This window comes from Rhinoderma darwinii, chromosome 4 (genome assembly GCF_050947455.1).
Source record: "Rhinoderma darwinii isolate aRhiDar2 chromosome 4, aRhiDar2.hap1, whole genome shotgun sequence".
NCBI lineage: Eukaryota > Metazoa > Chordata > Amphibia > Anura > Rhinodermatidae > Rhinoderma > Rhinoderma darwinii.
In genome coordinates, this window is record NC_134690.1 from 226,951,313 (window position 1) to 226,971,947 (window position 20,635).

The following is a 20,635-nucleotide window of genomic DNA, read 5'->3' on the forward strand; positions in this document are numbered from 1 at the left end:
CAACCGGTCCAGACCTCTATGATGACTTCTCCCAGCCACAGACCATTTCTGCAGAGTTTGCCATCCGATGTCTTCGGCTCCTCACTTTACCAACATTTCCGCACCTATAAACGAAGATAAAATTCTCATGGTGCCACACGCTGTGCCCCTAAATATAATAGTATCACACACTGCTCCCCTGAATATAATAGTGCTACACACTAAATATAAGGGTATGTACACATGGCAGGATGCCTCCAAACATCTGCCCATTGGGTAAACGGCGTTCTGTTCCGACTGGACATTTTTCGCTGCGTTTTTTTACGTGTAAAAAAAACGGCCATGAAAAAGTAGTGCAGGACGTTTTTGGAGCCGTTTTCCATAGACTATTGAAAAAAGCTCCAAAAACGGCCGTGAAAATCGCGAGTGGCACAAAAAAAACGTCTGAAAATCAGGAGCTGTTTTCTCTTGAACGGCTCCTTATTTTGAGGCGTTTTTGACTCGGCGTGTGAACATACCCTTATAGCACCATACGCTGTCCCCATGAATTAAATTGTCAAACAATCACCACACAGTCACACTGCCCCTGTAGATGCGCCAATCACTGCCACCTGTAGATGCGCCAGTCACACTGCCCCCTTTAGATAGCGGCAGTCATACTGCCCCCTGTAACCGCAGTGTAACACTGCCACCGCAGAAGTATCAGTTTTGTAAAGAAAAAGTTATCAAGTAATTGGCCTGAGGAAGACGCTGGACTGGCGTTGAAACACGTAGCCACTCATGTTATGTTAATAAATTTTTTCTTTACAAACTACCTGCCTTGTTTACATGTTGGCAGCGCTACATTTAATCCCTATATTTGCATCACTTTTCATTCTGTTCAATGGGCATCTTATGGCTGCCTGTATCTATATAGGCCCTTATACATGGGCTGGTGAGAGGGCCTAAAAAAATGATGGTTTGTCAGCAGCTCATCTCCATGTGTTCACAGGTATTGTGCTGCTGACCAGATGTAAAGTATATGGGTACAAACGTTTTCTAGTAACGATCTTTCATCCCCATACTCCCAAACATTTCTCCATGTAAGTGGAGCAAACGTGTGCCGATCGAAATCTGCCCGTGTAAAACCAACCTAATGCCACTGTCTCACCCAGTCGCAATTTACCTGTCATGGGGATTTAAAAAAGTTCTACAAAGGCAAACATTTAGGGGGGAATTTATTATCTAGTTTGTCACTTTAGTGGCGTTAAAAATTCACGAATTTTGGGGTATGCTAGTTTTGCTAAAAAATGTGCAGCTTTCTTGACTTTTACATTGCGTCCGGTAATTTTAAAAAAAAGAGGCCGTGGTGTAGCAAAAGTAGGTTGGGCTAACTGGGGCCCAGCAAATTTACTATAATTTGCACCAGAGACTGGTGTTAAATTATGACTCAAATCTACGCCAGCTCATAGCTGTAGATTTGATTTTCTGGCGCAAGGATGGCCAGAGATGTGCTAAATTTATTAGTCCTTGAGATTGACTGGTCAGGTGTATGAGATGTCTTTAGTGTTTATGCAATCAGCGAGATTGTTTCAGACGTATGCAATAGATAAAAAAAAATATATATGTGTATGTATGTGTGTGTATGTATATATATATATATATATATATATATATATATATATATGTGTGTATTGAAAAGTGCAGTCAATTATTCTTTTCAATACAGTTGGGACTGCAGGATTCCGATGTATAATGGCCAAATGTATGTAAAATGATATCTTTTTGGCATATATTTGCCCATTGATGTCAAAAGGCACGTTGGCACATATGTTGGGACCTTTTTTTCCGGAGTGTATGCCGATAGTACAAGACAGGTGTTTTTGACTTATAGCAATTTCGCTTTACAAAATTATTTTCTTTGCATATAATATGTTTTGAAATCGTTAAATGCTGCAATACATCACACCCTATGATTACAAACAACTTGTGTTAGAAGGTTTAATTTGAATGATCGTAACACTTGTTTGTGGTGGTATTACGTTTTACAGGTTTGTATTTTATCTCCGATTCATACTATGAACAACAGATCTAATTTTGAGCACAAAATGACTCATCTCGGTGTTTCCCTATGTATACATGAAATGACCTTTATTTACTAGTAGTAGTATTCCATAAATGTAAAATAATAGTTTACATTTTGCTCATTATGATCGGATGTATTATAGAATTTAAAGTGTGTTTAAAAATTTATTGTATTTGATACTCCTTTTTATGCGATGCCATAAGCTACTGAACAAAGGCATAAAATACTCCTGTAATAAAGGTTAAATAAATAATGATAATGTATGAGAGGTATGTTGGAAGAAGGGATACACCCTCTCTGTAAATGGAAACTGTAGCAGTGTGTTTCCTATTTTTAACTACTTACATTTCCTTTTCTTTATTTCCTTTTAGTCTAGATCACCATCTGCAGAATTACCTAAGAAAGACAGCACAAAGAAACCTGTCTTGGGAAAGTTTGGGAATCTGTTTAACTCTACTAAAAAGAAACAGAGCAAAGGTGTCCCTGAGTCTCCCACCAGCCCAACTAATGAAAAAGCAGTGACTTCTAAGTCTTCAGAAAGGGAAAGAAAAAGAGCTCTGGTCTTAGTAGCCTCTAGCTCCAAAGTACAAAACCAGGCTCCTGGCACGTCAAGTGTTAAATGTGCATCAGATCAACATTCGCAGCCTGAATTAAAGGAGCCTACAACACCTGTAGCTCGATGTTTAAAAGTGACTTCTAATGGAAACAGTGATGGTGGACATACCAGTGAGAGTACAAGCTCATCAGTAAAAGGAGCTGTGGAATCAAGTGTGGTAGAAGAAGAAAGTCCTGTTTTTTCCCCTGATGCTTTTTCAGATATTAGTCAAAAGTCACCACTGAGCCCACCATCTCGGGTGGACAGACCAAGCACAGAGAAGATTGTATCGTCGCCTGGAAGGAGAAGTTTGACTGACGGAGAAGGAAAGTCCGGCGTGAGAAAGGTTTCGCAGGAAATTCACATTGTTAAAAATGGTTCTCCCAAAATATTGACAAAGAAAACTGCAAAATTCTCTAGCAGGGTAACCGATCCAAAAGTTAGGATATCTGAAAGATCTGTTCAGAAATTGGGAAGCACAGAAAAATTAAGTTTTACAAAAGTAACCTCGCCTGTTGCATTCGGCAGTGCTGCAAAAAGCCAAGTACCACTGGCAGCTGAATTGAACCTGTGCCCAGACGCAGCAGGTGGCAATAGCAGTTTAGGTAAACCAGTAGGTTCAGGTGATAGCTCACCTGCGCTTAGTCCTTCAGAAGGTGACTCTTTTACCGAACCTCTGGAAGATCAGTCAAAAGAGCTAAATTCTGAGAATGCAAAGGTTTTAGCATTTGACATCTACCTAAGTAAATCTGATTGGACAGATTCTCAGACATCCATAAAAGGCTGTAGCAACACTGACACAGTGGAGAAAAGTCCTAATATCAAAAAAATGAACAAAAAGAAAAGTTCACTAAAGTCTCCGAATAGTCTAGAGGAAAATAAAGCGGAGAACGCTGCGCTACAAGATAATGTGTTTGATGAGAGTAACTTTAAAGGAGTTAGGGAGTATTCAGATACTCCTGATGGGGATCTGAAACCTGTGTCACCTGAGTCTAACGGCCCTGCCTCAACCAACCAAGAATTAAAGGCGGGTGCTAATAGCAAACTGTCGCCCAAGGGTGAATCAGACAAAGATAAACAGCAACACCCAGCCTCCAGTACTATTAGGAAAAGAAAAACTTCTGCTCCCTCTTCTCCAACAGATCGCAAGGCACATGGTAGAAATCCTCAGTTTAGAAATCCGGCTACAGCAGCAGCCTCTGCTAGAGCGACTGAGTTTAACCAGCCTGTTCCTGTTTCCACAACAAAAGACGCCTACGTAGAAAAGGCTTCTGTTCCTGAATCCTTAGGTGGATGTGGTGGAGAGGACTCGTGTAATACTGCCGGGGAGGATAGCAGCACTACAGCTGTATGTGGTGTGGACAGGAGGACAAAGCAGGAGAGCAACCAGGGAGAACACAAATCGCAGTCTCCAGACAATACAAGCCATCCTTCTGATCCAAAGGCTTCAAAGCTTCACGTTTCTCTGAATGACGGCTCCAAGTCTACAGTAACATCAAAGCTCAATATGTAAGTACAAATGTTTTCTTCTTGCTTCTAGAAAATATTGACATTTGATTTTTAATATCTTTACATTTGAGTTTCATTTCACAAAACACAGTAATCTTGACAGTGTTTAAATGTAATAGTAAACTCCCAAGTTTTTACATGTCTAGTAAAATGTTCACACAATATCTAGTGCTCCGCATTCTATGTTCTGCATGATCGTGTGACGTTTTGTATTTTAAATCGTTCTCTACCAGATGTCTCTTGAAACATTTAACCAAGTACATTCATTCCAGACAGTTGGCACTAGGAAATTTTTTTTGAAGAGCTCAGATATTTTGTATATTCTCATAAAATACTTTTCCTCTTGCCTGGGTTTGCCTAAAAATACTTATGAAGCATTCTTTTAATTTTTTCCTTAGTTTCCATCATTCATAGGGAAAGCATGCAGCTAAACACTCCTTTTGACATTTTTAAAAATAGAAGTAACCATCTGGCCTAAATATAATAGCAACTGCAATGATATTTGCATTATTTTTTCCAATGCGTTTTTCCTCAAGAAGCAGTTAAAGGAAAAGCATGACCATTGAATTCTCTGTTAAAAACGTATTGTCAAAGTAGGGCCATGTTCACATGTTTGTCCTTATTTCCGTTATTTTTCTGCTTCGTCATAGGAACGGTAAAATAACGGAAGGGCTGGATCCGTCACATGAAGGACACCAACAGCACCCTGACAGAACCCATTGACTTTAATTGGTTCCGTCATGGTGTCCATCATTTTAACAGTCAAAATAGCATCTCCAGTGCAGATGTGAACTCCATTCAGCATTTTATAGTAAAGCATCGATTTTTGCTTGTCATGTTGAATTGGCTACAGCACATATATATAATATAAAATATATATATATATATATATATGCATGCGCAATGGAAATGTTTATATCTATTGACGCAATTCCACAATCTTACAATCTAAACAAAAGCAAACAGAATTTTTTTCTAACCTGTATGACTTCTTGGAAACTGAATTGCATTCTTTATCTGTAAATACTGTAAGATTGAAGCACAGACCACTCAGCATTATACAACTGTACACGAGGCAGTAATGTGTTATGCACGAGTGGCACTGAATAACAAAGATAAGCAGCCAGCTACTAAAGCGGTAATTCTCATCTGTGCAGAGATCCAGGGGTTCACCAAGCAAAAAATTATCATAATAACCTAGCTCAGCTCTTTACAGTCCAATATGAAATAACCTGTCATCAGAACTTGAATCTGCCGATATCAAGAAAGTCCCATGTATCTGCCAATTTTCTGTTTGATATTGTAAATCCACTGTGTCTGCCAAATGCTAATACGAGGTGATGTGATCAAAGATCGAGGACTGCAAATGTGGGTGGGTGAGAACTACTAGATAATAAGTGATGGAATGTAAATAATAGCTCCCATTTGTCAATGAATAGTTTACTCACACATGGGCAGATTGTCCTCTTAGTTGTCAGACATGATGTATTCTTTGTGTCTCAGTGACCCCTATGATAGGTTGGAGATCTTTCCATTACCAGACTTCCTCTGAGTAGTGGAGGTCTGATCTTTATATGAACAGTAGAGGAGAAAAAAACAACACAAAGCGCACATACTGCATCAAATGATATAGTAATAAAGCCACAGACAGGTGATCCGTTCTGCTGACCTGGTTGGTTGTGCTAGGAGAAAATCCGTTTATTTACCTCAAATTTCTGATCTTTATGAGGCCTAGGAAGGATTGATTTATTTTCTTTGTTCTATTTAGGTTAACTTTTATACAGTACCATTTTCGATGCAGGTTTTTTTTTACTTTAGCCAAAATCAGAAATTGACCCAAAAGACAGTGGTCAGAGTGAAATCTGCAAAATTTTAAGATTATTTTTTTTATATAGATAATGATATGGAAAATAATAAAATCACAAGAAATTGTTAGAAAACATATTTAACATAGAAACTTGATTTAAGCAATAGGTCATTTTCTGAATACTCATTCCCTTTAAGGCCTCCTTAACACACGCTTTTTTTTTTTTCTGGCAATTTAAACTGAAACAAAAAACGCCAGCGTTCTTAAAATGCAACATGGTTTTTATGGTGTTTTTTAGTGGGGGCAGAGAAAAGCATGTGCAAAATGACGCTAATCATTTTGTACGTGTTTTTTTTAAAGTTCTATTTAGAAGCCTATAGGAAAAACACCTGACAAAACACCATACCCACATGCTGCGTTTGGAGAAAAACACCACTGACCACAAATTTGTCTCAAAAATTGCGCAAACCAATTGTTGTATATAGTGCATTTTTATATTTTAGTATAGACTCCTACTTACCATCTTAACATCTGTCTGTACTAAAAAAACACATTAAAAACACCACCAAAATGTAGCAAAACACTGTGTGAATTCAGCTTAAGGCCCTGTTCACACAGAGTTTTTTGCATGCAGAAAATTCTGCCTCGAAATTCCGTTTGATCAGAGACGCAGATGCCCGAAGATAGGGCATGTCGCTTTTTTTTTCCGCAAGTGATTTTTCCGCTCGTGAGAAAAAAAACTCCTCCGTCTCCCATTGTAATCATTGGGAGGCATTTTTGGACATTTTTTTTGCGCGGTTTCTGTGTCAATAAAAGTGTAAAAAAAAACTGTGTGAACAGGGCCTAAAGGGATTGTCCGCTTTGGACCATCCTCGTTTAGTTCCCCTGACATTAAGGGCTCATGCACACTACCTTATTACGGCTCCATTTTATACAGAGCCGTAATAGGGCAGCTGTAGTTGTGCATGAGTCCTCTATTGTACCTCCGCATGCCTCCAATTTAATCTGAAGGGATACATAGTCTTTTTGTCGGGTTTTCGGAAGTGCCAGGGAAGTATATCTCCATACATATGACACCCAACAGAGCCTGTACGGCAGCACACGAAGGCTGTTTGGCTCCGTGCTAATGTTCCGGAACAGGGGACCCCCCCCCTGTGTTGACTTCCTGAAAATCTGCCAGACCTGCTTGTGGTCTGGAATGTAAAACTGAAATCACTTTCTAGTGTTGACCTTACAGCCACCAGATCCATCCGTATCAGCTTAACCCCTTAATGACCGGGCCATTTTGCACGTTAATGACCAAGGATTATTTTTTGTTTTTTCATGGTCGCATTCCAAGAGTCGTAACTTTTTTTTTTATTACGTCGACATAGCCGTATAAGGGCTTGTTTTTTGCGGGACGAGTTGTATTTTGTAATTGTACCATTTTTAGATGCTTACAATTTATTGATTAACTTTTATTAACTTTATTTTAGGAGAGAATTGAAAATTAGCAGCTATTCCAGCATTAATTTTCACGTTATAAATTTACGCCGTGTACTATGCAGCGTAAATAACATGTTAACTTTATTCTATGGGTCGGCACGATTATGGGGATACCAAATATGTAAAGGTTTTATATGTTTTTCTACGTTTGCACAATAAAAAGCCTTTTAGAAAAAAATTACTTGTGTTTGGATCGCCGCGTTCCAAGAGCCGTCATTTTTTTATTTTTCCGTCGATGTGGCCGTACGTGGGCTTGATTTTTGCGGGCCAAGGTGTAGTTTTCATTAGTACTATTTTGGGGTACATAGGACTTATAGATTAACTTTTATTTTATTTTTTATGGGGGGAATGGGAGAAAAGAGAATTTTGCCGTTGTTTTTTTTGGACGCCGTTCATCCGGCGGTTTAATTAATGTGTTCATTTTATTGGTCAAGTTGTTACGATCGCGGGGATACCATATATGTGTATGTGTGATTTGTTTTGACACTTTTACTGAATAAAACCACTTTTTGGGCAAAAAAAGTAGTTTTATTTGATTTTGACTGTAATTATTATTTTTTTTTTTTCAACAAGCTTTATTTAACTGATTGACTTTTTTTTTTTAAGTCCCACCAGGGGACTTCACTATGCGATGTGCCGATCGCATATATAATGCTTTGGTATACTTAGTATACCAAAGCATTATTGCCTGTCAGTGTAAAACTGACAGGCAATCTGTTAGGTCATGCCTCTGGCATCGCCTAACAGGCAGTTGCGGAAGACAGACCTGGGGGTCTTTGTTAGACCCCCGGCTGTCATGGAAACCCGACGGCGACCCGCGATTTGTTTGCGGGGGCGCCGATCGGGTGACAGAGGGAGCTCCCTCCCTCTGTCAAACACATTAGATGCCGCTGTCACTATTGACAGCGGCATTTAATGGGTTAAACTGCCGGAATCGGCGCGCGCTTCGATTCCGGCAGTTGCAGCAGGAGCCAGGCTGTGTATAACAGCCGTGCTCCTGCCGCTGATCGCGTGGGTACAGTCTCAGTACCCGCGCCATCACAAGACGGATATATCTGCCGTCCTGCGCGAACTAGCAGCTGCTGATGACGGATATATCCGTCCTTCGGCGTTAAGGAGTTAAAGAGGACCTATCAATAAGTTATACAAGTTTAACTGGTTTACTGACCTGAATAGCGCTGTCTACCTGATTCCAACGCTATTGTTTTTCTTTTTAGTTTTTTCAAAGACCTCTCCGTTCCAGAGATATGACCCACTGTTGTGTTGGCTCCCTCTATGATTTGCTGTAGTTAGCCAACAGTGAGTGAACTACCCTCAAGCTGCCTTGAGCTGATGGGTCATCATCAGAGGCAGGGAAGCCAGCTCCACCCCGTTGTCTAATTAGAATATAAGGAGCCAACACTACATTGGGCTATATATCTGGCATGGGGGGGGGTCCAGGGAAAAAAAGAAAATTGGTGATGGAATCTGAGCGACATCACTATTCAGGTCAGTTAATCAATTCAACTAATAAGACATAGTGACAGGTCCTCTAAGATAATTTTCTCAAAGTATTAGCCCAGTTATACTCTCCCACCAGAACAAACATCTGATGCGGAGAGATGCTCCTGCACGCTGGGTGGTACAGTTGCCATGTTAACTGTACGACGCTCGGACAGTATCGTGCACAAGTAATCATTATTGGACCCATGCATGATAATCTTCAGGCGTCATACTGTTGCCACGGCAACTATACCTCCCAACCTGCAGGAGTTTCTTTCTGCCCAATGTTCGTTCTGGCAGGAGAGTATACCTCAACTAAGACTTTACGGATTAGAGAACCTTTAAAGTTTTCTTTGCTTAACCCCTAAACTGTAAGTCAGTCGCCAAGCGGGAGTATGAAGCGGCCTCACGGATTGCGCATACCCCATACACAGCAGGTGTCTGCTGTATGTTACAGGAGACACTTCACTTCAACGGTCGGGTCAATAGCGACCGCAGCATCTGCGCTGAGACCTGAATCAGTCAGGTCAGCGGGACTGTTTCATTGACCGTCGATCATGCATGTCTCTGACACGCAGAATCCAGCTGCTATCGATCACACAAGTTCATAACTGTGATCGATAACAGGTGGATCCTGTGTGTCAGAGACCCGCTGTCAACGAAGGCATCAGTCCCGCTGACCTGACGGATTCAGGTTTCAGTGCAGGGTACAGATTATATGTATCCAGAATACATAGAAAATGTATCTGAAAGAGTAAAAATAATTTTTAATTAAAAAAAACTAAAGTTGCACAAAACACTCTCTCTAATACACTGTTTTAGTAAAGGCTTTAAATAGTGCTAATAAAAACTACAACTCTCCCCGCAACAAAAATAAACCCTCCCACATCTGTCGATTGAAGAATAAAAAAAAGTTTTGGCTCATGGAATGCTAGCAGTAAAAAACAGAAATGAAAAAACAAATTGCCAAGGCACCAAGGGGTTCTAAATGGTTGTGCCGAATTGGTCTGGCTACTCTAACCTCTGAACCTGTGTGCAACTATTTTTTGCAGGGGAAATGTAGAGTGATATGGCGCTCATTCAAAATACTAAACTTCTTTTAGGACATACTGAGGCTTTGATTTTAGAAATTGCAGCATGCTCTTGGTGTGGTGTTTTTGTGTTTACTTTCTGTTGAATTTACTGGAAAAATAAGTACATTTACAAACTCTTTTTACATATAATGCAATAATGAATTTTACATAGATGCAATAATGCACATAGGCCAAACTATGTGTAACTTGGGTGCATCCATATGGGGCGTTTTCACTGCATTTTTGTCACTGCTGTTAATTATTGTATTGGTCACGTGATCTTGCTGTAAAAGGCAAAGTCTAAAATCCCATTCACACACTGGTTTAGGCAAAGTCTAAAATCCCATTCACATATGTTTTTCGGGACGATTTTCCATGGAAACCGTTTTAAATAGTGTTACGTCGGATATTTGCCGACACAAGATGGCTCAGGAGTTGACTCCGCTCCATACACTGTGGCTGCCAGCTATTTTTAAATAGCTGACACCCACCTGCAATGGCCGGGATGGGCGATATCTCCAATCCCAGCCCTTTAATCCCTCAGATGCCGCGAACAATTGCGACCACGGCATATGAACGATGAGACAGGGTGGGTCTTCCCTGTGTTCCCCCGGCAACAAAATTGGGGGTGCCGAATGGTTGCCATAGCAGCTGGAGGACTATTGAAGGCCTCCAGGTCTGCCATCAGTGTTCTATTATTATTCTTGCCAGAGATAAAGTCAATACACTGCAATACATAAGTATTGCATGAGCGGTCTAATAATCGCATGGTAAAGTTCCCTAGGAGAACTGAAAAACAAGTAAAACATTTTTAATAAGGCTGAGTTTTTTGCAGGAGGAAAATTTGCCTCAAAAATCCATTTGGAATTTTGAGGCAGATTTTTCTCTGCCTGCACGCCGATTTTTGAAGCGTTTTTCGCCCGCAGGCTTTGAGCTTGCGTGCAAAAAACGCTGCAAAATACGCTTTCTCTGCCTCCCATTGATGTCAATGGGAGGTCAGAGGCGTAAACGCCTGAAGTTAGGGCATGTCCCTTCTTTTTCCCGTGAGCAGGTTTTTCCCTCTCGCGGGAAAAAAACTACTCTGCCTCCCATTGAAATCAATGGGAGGCATTTTTGGTCCGTTTTCCAATGCGGTTTCCGCATCAAAAAGTGTGAACTGGCCCTAACATTTCTAAAAATATACTGTGTAAAAGAATAAATAACTAAAAGTAAATAAAAACAGCCCTTCTAATTTCTAGCTTTGTAAGCAATAAGAAAAATATGCATAATTGGTGTGCTGCGTCTGTAGAATCTGAACTATAAAATTATCGTTCTTTAACCCGGAGGTTAAATGCCTTAGAGATGGCATTGTAATTTTGTCTCTCCTATCGACTGATAAATAAAGTTATGGCTCTTGGAATGCGTTGATTGAAAACCTAAAATGAAAAAACTCAAATTGGCTGTCTTGAAGGGGTAAACTGATACGTTATTGGAAGCCGCAAATCCATGGCCAAATTATGCAGCCTCACGTGACCTTCTCCCCATTTTAGCGAATGTAAAAAGGTGTTCCCAGGCAATTAATGAGTTAAGTCACGCTCTCTTTCGCCCCTGGTGGCCTCTGGGATATTATTTGCCTGGTTTCTAAGGAGAGGTTGGATGCTTTGAGAGGCGGTCTCTCAGCAGGAACTGTTGATGACTGGGAGGAGCCAGAGAGGACCAATAATTGGCTCCTTTCTCCCCTCAACATGCCGTGCGTGTGCCCTCATGACATGGAAGAGAAGCTGCACTTTGATGGATATGTGCAGACATTTTTCTATGTAATGACAATGCAAATAGGTCATAAGTTATTAAAATACATGATGAGGTGATCGTTACTTTTCAGAACATTTTACTCAATGGTGCACTCTTTAGGCAGATTATGAATATCTTCAAAGAAACTAGGTGTTGTCATATAACAAAGTTATGTAAATAAGAAATGACTGTATAAACATAAGGTTCTAGTACTAGGTTCCCTATAATTAGGGATTAATGAAGTGAAGTTCTGTAGAAGGAGCTGTATGACCTGTGCATGCATGTTGTCTACTAGTGTGAGCCAGTAATCTTAACCCCTTCAGGACTGAGCCTGTTTTGGCCTTCAGGACGAAACCGATTTTTCAAATCTGACGTGTCACTTTATGTGGTAATCACTCCAGAATGCTTTTACCTATCCAAGTGATTCTGAAATTGTTTTCTTGTGACATATTGTACTTTATGTTGGAAAAAATTTGGTCGCTAAATTCAATATTTATTTGTAAAAAACACCAAGCTTTAGAGAAAATTAGCATTTTTCTAAATTTAAATGTATCTACTTGTAAAACAGATAGTAATACCACACAAAATAGTTACTAGTTTACATTTCCCATATGTCTACTTTATGTTTGCATCGTTTTTTGAACGTCCCTTTATTTTTCTAGGACGTTACAAGCCTTAGAACTTTAGCAGCAATTTCTCATATTTTCAAGAAAATTTCAAAAGCCTATTTTTTCAGGGACCAGTTCAGTTCGGTGCAGTGTAGCGTCGCACGGCGGTTAACTGTCAAAGCACAGACGTAACTGCACGTCAAGGTGCGCGAACTTACTGCACACATCGACGTTCAGTTACATCAAGGTGCGGGAAGGGGTTAAAGCATTATTGCCATGTACACATCATGGCCTGTATTACAATACTATATCCAATGTAATGTAAAAAAAAACCTCAAGAAAAATACTTTGACGTAATAAAGTTACTGCTAAGCAAGTATAAATCAGACTAATTATTAATTACCTAAAAGGCAATCGTGAGGTATAAAATAAATAAGCGGCTTCTGACTGTGTATAGAGAACCTGGGCTATACTTTGATCTCTCTGAATGTATTAAGTCAATGTAGTCTTCTACATGGATGTGTGTGTAAACAATCACATTCCTAGCCTATAGCCCTATGCCTGAATTGAGTGCTTGGGAACTGAATTTTGATATACAGTTGATTGGAAACCGCACTGATTTAGAAATAAGACCGTTATTAATGCAAGTATGCTAGGTTTCTGGTATTTTTGCATTGAACAGTATGGCATTCGTACTATGCGTGAAGCCCCTATGTCCATTTTTTGGAGCAGAGCCTCCAAATTTACATTGATTTGAACCTGGCATTGTTAGGCAGAGTGCGCTGTATGCCACAACAGGTTTGCACCATAATGGTCAATGCGAAGTACGCTTCCGCAGAAATGTTAGTATATGTTTAGAACCACATTAAGGCCCTGTTCACACAGTTTTTTTACACTTCTTTTTTTTGCTGTCGAAACAGAGGCAAAAACTGCGGCAAAAAATGGCTGAAATTGCCTCCCATTGTTTTCAATGAGAGGTGGAGGCTTTTTTTCTGCGAGCAGAATTCCTGTGTGGGAATAAGAAGCGACATGCCCTATCTTGAGGCATTTTTTTCAAAGAAAATGTAGGTCTAGCTAATTTTTTCTCATTTCCACAAGGACTAAAGGAGAAAAAACACGACAATTTGTAAAGCAATTTCTCCCGTGTAAAACAAAACCCCACATGTGGTCATAAACTGCTGTTTGGACACACTGCAGGGCTTAGAAGGGAAAGAGCGCCGTTTGGCTTTTGGAGCTCAAATTTAGCAGGAATGGTTTGCGGAGGCCACGTCACATTTGCAAAGCCACAAAACAGTGAAAACGCTCAAAAAGTGAATCCATTAAGGAAACTACACCCCTTGAGGAATTCATCTAGTGGTGCAGTGAGCATTTTTACCCCACAGGTGTTTCATAGAAATTATTAGAATTGGGCAGTAAAAATAAAAACATTCCCTGTTTAATTTGCTCAACAAATAAAGGAAAAAAAGAACCCCCAACATTTGTAAAGCAAATTCTCCCGAGTACGGCAATACCCTGTATGTGGTCATAAACTGCTGTTTGGGCACACGGTAGGGCTCAGAAGGAAAGGAGCGCCATTTGACTTTTGGCGTGCAGATTTTGCTGGATTGGTTTCTGGTCGTTATGTCGCATTTGCAAAGCCACTGTGGGACCAAAACCGTGGAAACCTCCCAGAAGTGACTCCATTTTGGAAACGACACCTCTCAATGCATTCTCACCTAGTGGTGTAGTGAGCATGTTAAACCCGCAGGTGTTTTGTAAAAATTAGTGTCCACTCGTTGTTGCAGAGTGAAAATGGGATTTTTTTCCATAGATATGCCAGCAAGACAGCTCTCATTATTATGCTGTGTTTCCCGCTTTTAGAAACACCCTACATGTGGCACTAATCTTATGCCTGGATATTTGACAGGGCTCAGGAGTGAAAGAGTACGGTGTAAAATTGAGGCCTAATTTGGCCATTTATAAAGTTTTGGTTCACAATTGCAGAGGCTCTGATTTGAAATGATAAAAGAAACCCCCGAGAAGTGACCCCATCTTGGAAACGGCACCCCTCAAGGCATTTATTAAGGGACGTTGTGAGCATTTTCACCCCACAGGTCTTTTCCATAAATGATTGCGCTGCGGATGGTGCAAAGTAAAAATGTAAATTTTTTTCCCTAGATATGCCATTTCAGTGGCAAATATGTGGTGCCCAGCTTGTGCCACTAGAGACACACACACCAAAAATTGTTAAAAGGGGCATAGTCAGGTGGTATAATAATGGGGTAAATAAAAACAATAAAATCCATAGATATTTGTTACGCTGTGAAACAATCCTTTATGCACAGTCCAGTGTCGCACTGATAAATGGTGTCATTTCTTATCCCCCTTTTGGTTCACATTCTGCACCTTTGCAGTTTGGGGAATTTTGCTGGGAAGTGTTGTCCTGGTATAATACGGGCACCCTCGCTTCCAGCTAGGGATTCACGATGCATCGAATATTCGATACTGTGTTTCCCCAAACGGTTCGATACTGTTATTTCATGTATTTCGATACCTAGCTGTGCGGCCGCACAGCTCAATATAGTAACACATGAATGTATGAGAGCGGGGCTGCGGCTGTGTAATACAGCCACTGCCCCGCTCCTGAGTCCTGACAAGTGCGTGCCTTCAGGATGATGCGATGCGGCCAGCACTGCACTAATGAGCGGCGGCACGGAAGACAGAACATGGCGGGCACACTGCAAAACACCCCCATGTTCTGTCCTCCGTGCTTGCGCCGCCGCTCATTAGTGCAGCGCCGGCCGCATCACCTCATGCCTACCGCGCGCGCGCACTTATTGTCATGAGCGGGACAATGGCTGGATTACGCAACCGCAGCCCCGCTCTATAACGGCAGAGATCAAAGAAACCTCTTATTTCCGCCGCTATTCCCCTGAATACTGCGATCAAAGCTGACTGCAGCATTCAGGGGAAAATGAGATGGGGGGGGATGCCCCTTGGATCGCATCACAGGAATCCCTGTGACGCGATTGAGTGACATACAATTTATGGGCAGATAGCTCGGGGTCCATTGAAGGACCCCAGGACTGTCTTACCATATTTCCTGTTAGGGCATACTTATAGCTATATGCCAGTACATTAAAGTTTAAAAATAAAGTAAAAACATAAAGTAATATTAAATTAAAAAAAATACACATACACATTTTTTACAATAAACATTAAAATAAGTCTCCATACATAAAATATACACATATTCGGTATTGGCGCGGCCGTAATAACCTGCCCAACAATTATTTTTTTGCATAATTTATGATGAGTACGCTGTAAAAAAATAAAATAACTGCTTTCTTTCACTTATTGTGGGGCGCGAGGTGTGATGAATTAAACCTCCATGTGCCTCACATTAATAGTAATTAACCCCATCATGTACCTTACACATTAACCCATTATGACTGAGAAACTTGATGGGGTTAATTACTATTAGTGTGAGACACATTCAAAATTCATCATCACACCTTGCGCCTCACATCAGAAAACGGAAGAACTTTTTTTTTTTTTTAAATTACTGTTGGTAAAGTATCGTTTTGGTATCCAAATCGAAATACTACACGAAGTATCGGTATCGAAGTCCAAATTCTGGTATCGTAACATTCCTACTTCCAGCAGATATGTTTGGGCCCTACCCTTCCTGGTTCCCTAATTTTAGGGCCTTGATAAATCGCCTCTTGAAACGGAAGAAATGTTCCCCTCGGGCCTGCACAACTGCATGTTTTATTTCCTGACTTATTGAAGCCTTAATTCATTTTATTTTTTCATAGACGTAGTGGTATGACGGCTGTTTTTTTGGTGGGACAAGCTGTAGATTTTATTGGTATCATTTTGGGGTACATGCAACTTTTTGATAACTTTTTATCCTGTTTTTTGAGAGGCAAGGCGACCAAAAAAACTGCAATTCTGGCATTGTTTGTTTTTTTTCTTTTTTTCTTTTTTATATATAGCGTTCACCATGCGTTATAAATATATTGTTAACTTATTTCTGCGGGTTGGTAAGATTCCGGCGGTACCTAATTTATAGTACTAGTATTTGTAAAAATATTTTATTTTTTCTGTCGCCACGTTGGGAGAACTGTAACTTTTTACATTTTTCGTCTAAATCGCTGTATGAGGGCTTGTTTTTTGCGAGACAAGCTATAGTTTTTATAGGTACCATTTTTGGATACGTGTGACGTTTTAATCACTTTTTACTCCAATATTTGTTGGGCAAAGTGACCAAAAAACAGATTCTGGTATAGTTTTTAAGTTTTTGTTTTTTTACGCCGTTCACCGCATGGAATGAATAACATAATATTTTTATAGTTCAGGCCATTTCGGTCACATCGATACCAAATATGTGTGGTTTATTTTATTTTTTTCAATAATAAAGGACTTGATGAGGGAAAAGGGCGATTGTATCTTATTACTTGAAACTTTTATTATGTTTTAAAACTTTTCTTTTCACTTTTTTTTAAGTCCCACTAGGGGACTTGAAGGTCCAACTGTCTGATTTTTTTTTTTTTTTTTTAATTTGTTTTTTTCATATACATTGCACTACCTATGTAGTGCAATGTATTAGATCTGTCAGTCATTCACTGGGGCCTAATCGCCTTCCATAATGGCAGAGCAGGAGGTGTAATACACCGCTGACATCCGGCGATGATGGCACCGACTCCGCTTCTGAGCCGGTGCCATCCATTTGTCGTATGGATACGGCAAGACGCGAGAAACACTAGCTTTCCATGACGTATCCATACGACAAATGTCGGGAAGGGGTTAATGTTTATTGAAATGTTTTTTTATTTAACATTACTTTATTTTTATTTTTTTTACTTTAATGTACTGGCGTATATCTCTGTACTGATGGTACACAGGCAGTTGTTAGGACATACCCAAGTATACCCGAACAGGAAATATGGTCAGACAGCCCTCGGGTCCTTCAATGGACCCTGGGCAGTCTGTCTATGTATGGTATGTCCCTCGATCGCATCCCCCCTTCTCATTTTCCCCTTGAATGCAACGGTAAGCTTTGATCGCAGCAGTCAGAGTAACTTCTCATCTCTGACGCTATTCCCCTGATTTCCGCTGTTTGAGCGGGGCTGTGTAATACAGCCATTGCCCCGCTCCTGACAATAAGTGCACGCGTGGGATCAGCATCATTTTCTAGATTAGTTTAATTAATTCAGTGTTTTTAATTTTTACTATGAGCAGACAAATTTCTAAAAATTAAATCAAAACCACACTTTTTTGTAATATAAAAATAAATATATAATATATATATATATATATATATATATATATATATATATAGGCTCAAACAGAAAGTAGGAGCAGCACAGTGTGAATACCAAAATCGGCTGGTGCTAGCTTCAATAAAAGGAGGGACGCACTCCTCATGAATATACAAAAAATAGAGACCAGAAGCAGCACTCAAAATAGCAAAAAATGTGAATTTATTTACCCAACAAAGCAACATTTCACTTCCTCCATGGAAGCATGGAAGCTTGAAAATGCTTCCATGGAGGAAGTGAAACATTGCTTTGTTGGGTAAATAAATTCACATTTTTTGCTATTTTGAGTGCTGCTTCTGGTCTCTATTTTTTGTATATATATATATTATACTGTAGAGCTCTGTAACAATTAGTCCTCTTCTCTCTCTCACCCTGGATCGTTGTGAGGGGAGAGTGAAAAGGGCTATATACGCACGACCGTGAAATAAATGGCAGTCAACAATGAAATAACTGTCAATTTTTCATGGATTCAAATTTTGAGACACATTGATGCAAAACAGCCATTTCCTTGCAGTCTGACCGTTTCTAACCGGCATTTGCCAACCGTTTTTCATGGACGTTAAAAAAAAAAAAAAAAAAATATGGATGAACTCATTAGGGCTTTTTGTCCCAACCCCCTGAAAACACCACAGTGCCCATGTAGATATTGACGCAATGCCATTGTAGATAGTGCCCACATAGTGCCACAGTTCTCCCTGTAGATAATGCCCACTTAGTGCCACACACAGTGCCCATTTAGATAGCACCACAGTGTCCACTGTAGATGGTGCCAATATAATGCCATAGTACCCATGTAGATAGCACCACACCCCCTGTAGATGGCAACATCCCTCCTGTAATTAGCAATATCGCTGCTGCAGATAGCGCCACCCCACATTGCCTATTGCTTGAGTCCCGAGCAGAGCATCAGCTAGCTCTTTGCTCTGTACTCCCGCACTGCTCCCGACGTCAATATTTGGTCAAGTCAGGGGTTTCCTATCGCCGGAGTTCCCGAGCAGAGCATCAGTTGATGCTCTGCCTGGGGACTCCAGCACTTCTGCCCACGTCGCTGTCCATATATGGACAGTGACGTTGGCTGCAGTACTTACAGTACCTCCTCCTGACGTCACTGTCTGTCTGTGGTCAGTAACTTCAGGGGTCTCCTATCGCTGGAGTCCCCGGACAGAGCATCAGCTGCTGAATTACTCCCCTTTAAAAAGTGAGTGCACCTCCAAACCCTTTTATATTTCCCAAAAGAAAACAACCTGATGATTGCAATAGTCTTGACGTACTTTAGACATCTATGTCCAACTTCAGGTGGCTCTGTGACAAACGGGAATTATTTATAAAAAAAATAATGTATAGCATACATTTGTGCCTTAAACTCAACAGAGGTTTACATACAAAAACAATGTTAAAACAATAGATCAAAGTGTGCAAAGTTCAGTTATACCACGAACTTCAACATCCGCAAACCACTACTGTGCTACCAAAATCTAAATGTTTTTTTTTTTAGAGCGTGCTGCATACTATGTGTGAAAATACAACTTGTTAATTTATACACACAACCGCCTTTACTTGCATCAAACAGTAATTCTAAACAATAATTGCATGAAAATTCAACTTTATGGCCCCATTCACACAAACGTGCTTTTGCGGCCGCAATTCCCCTGAAAATCCACGGGAGAATTGCAGCCCCATTCATTTCTATGGGGCCATGCACACGACCGTAGTTTTTAAGGTCTGTGCATGGCCCGGGAGCGCGCACCGCAGAAAGGACGGACATGTCTTATTACGGCCGTCTTCTGCGGTCCGGACTCATTTAAAATAATGGCTGCGGCCATGTGCATTGCCCGCGATTTGCTTGCGGCTGTCACTCCGTGGCCAGCCGACCCGAAAATCACGGCCGTGCACATGGCTACGGTCGTGTGCATGAGGCCTATAACTAAAGTGCGTACTCTAGCAGACCGCTTATGCAAACAAAATGTGCTCTGCAATGAACTATTAGCGCCTGTTAACATCTACGTTGAAGGCTCTGTTAGGGGCCTCCTGCACAGATATGGCCCAAAATACTAGAAACGATAGCGCAGCATGCTATAAAACGTGCGATAAAACCACGTACACCATGACCGAAACCTAACAAAACCCATTAAAGTCCATGAGTTCTGTCAAGCACCAATGGTCATGCAACAGAACTGGATTCCTCTGGCTGAGCAGAACAACAGAAACACTGATGCAGGTGTAAACAGGCCCTTAGATGTAAGGAGTTCATGCATACCACATATGTCTAGGTTTACAGGTGCAATGTGTGTGTTTACAGGCATGCAACAAGGGAGAAAGGAAAAACCTGAACCGCACATCCACTTGTTATGTGTTCTATTGCGGCTAAGCAAAATGTAAAAATGTATGAACATGAGGTTCCTAGTAAACCTTTTGATAAAACTGTATTCACCCACTTGCCACTTCACGGACAACTCTTTTAGGGTTAGTCTCTACTCCTATCAAGTGCAGTATTGCATGGTAACCAGTTCTGCTGCAACACAGCCCTGCATAGGAAACATCCCAGGAGACCAACAGCAGCCATGCTGCCTGGCTAAGCCATCTTGACTTTGGGCCACGTCCCCACCACAGATACAACACCACAAAAAAAAATGAACATTTGCATGTGTTAAAGAAACGCCAAAACGTATTCACCAACCAATTTTAGCGTACAAATTAAATTGGGGATTATATAAGTATAGATTTTTCCATCCCCCTATACAAATTGTAGGGTATGTGCACACACACTAATTACGTCCGTAATTGACGGACGTATTTCGGCCGCAAGTACCGGACCGAACACAGTGCAGGGAGGCGGGCTCCTAGCATCCTACTTATGTACGATGCTAGGAGTCCCTGCCTCTCCGTGGAACTACTGTCCCGTACTGAAAACATGATTACAGTACGGGACAGTTGTCCTGCAGAGAGGCAGGGACTCCTA

General features: G+C 40.7%; 1 protein-coding gene across 1 annotated transcript in view; it reads left to right on the forward strand.

Moving 5' to 3' along the window:
* Positions 1 to 20,635, forward strand: part of CRYBG1 (crystallin beta-gamma domain containing 1) — a 333,831-nt gene that overhangs the window by 211,814 nt on the left and 101,382 nt on the right. Inside the window, exon 3 of the mRNA XM_075862225.1 lies at positions 2,416 to 4,148. Within this exon, the coding sequence (XP_075718340.1) occupies positions 2,416 to 4,148 (1,733 nt within the window). The remainder of the gene's footprint in view (positions 1 to 2,415; positions 4,149 to 20,635) is intronic.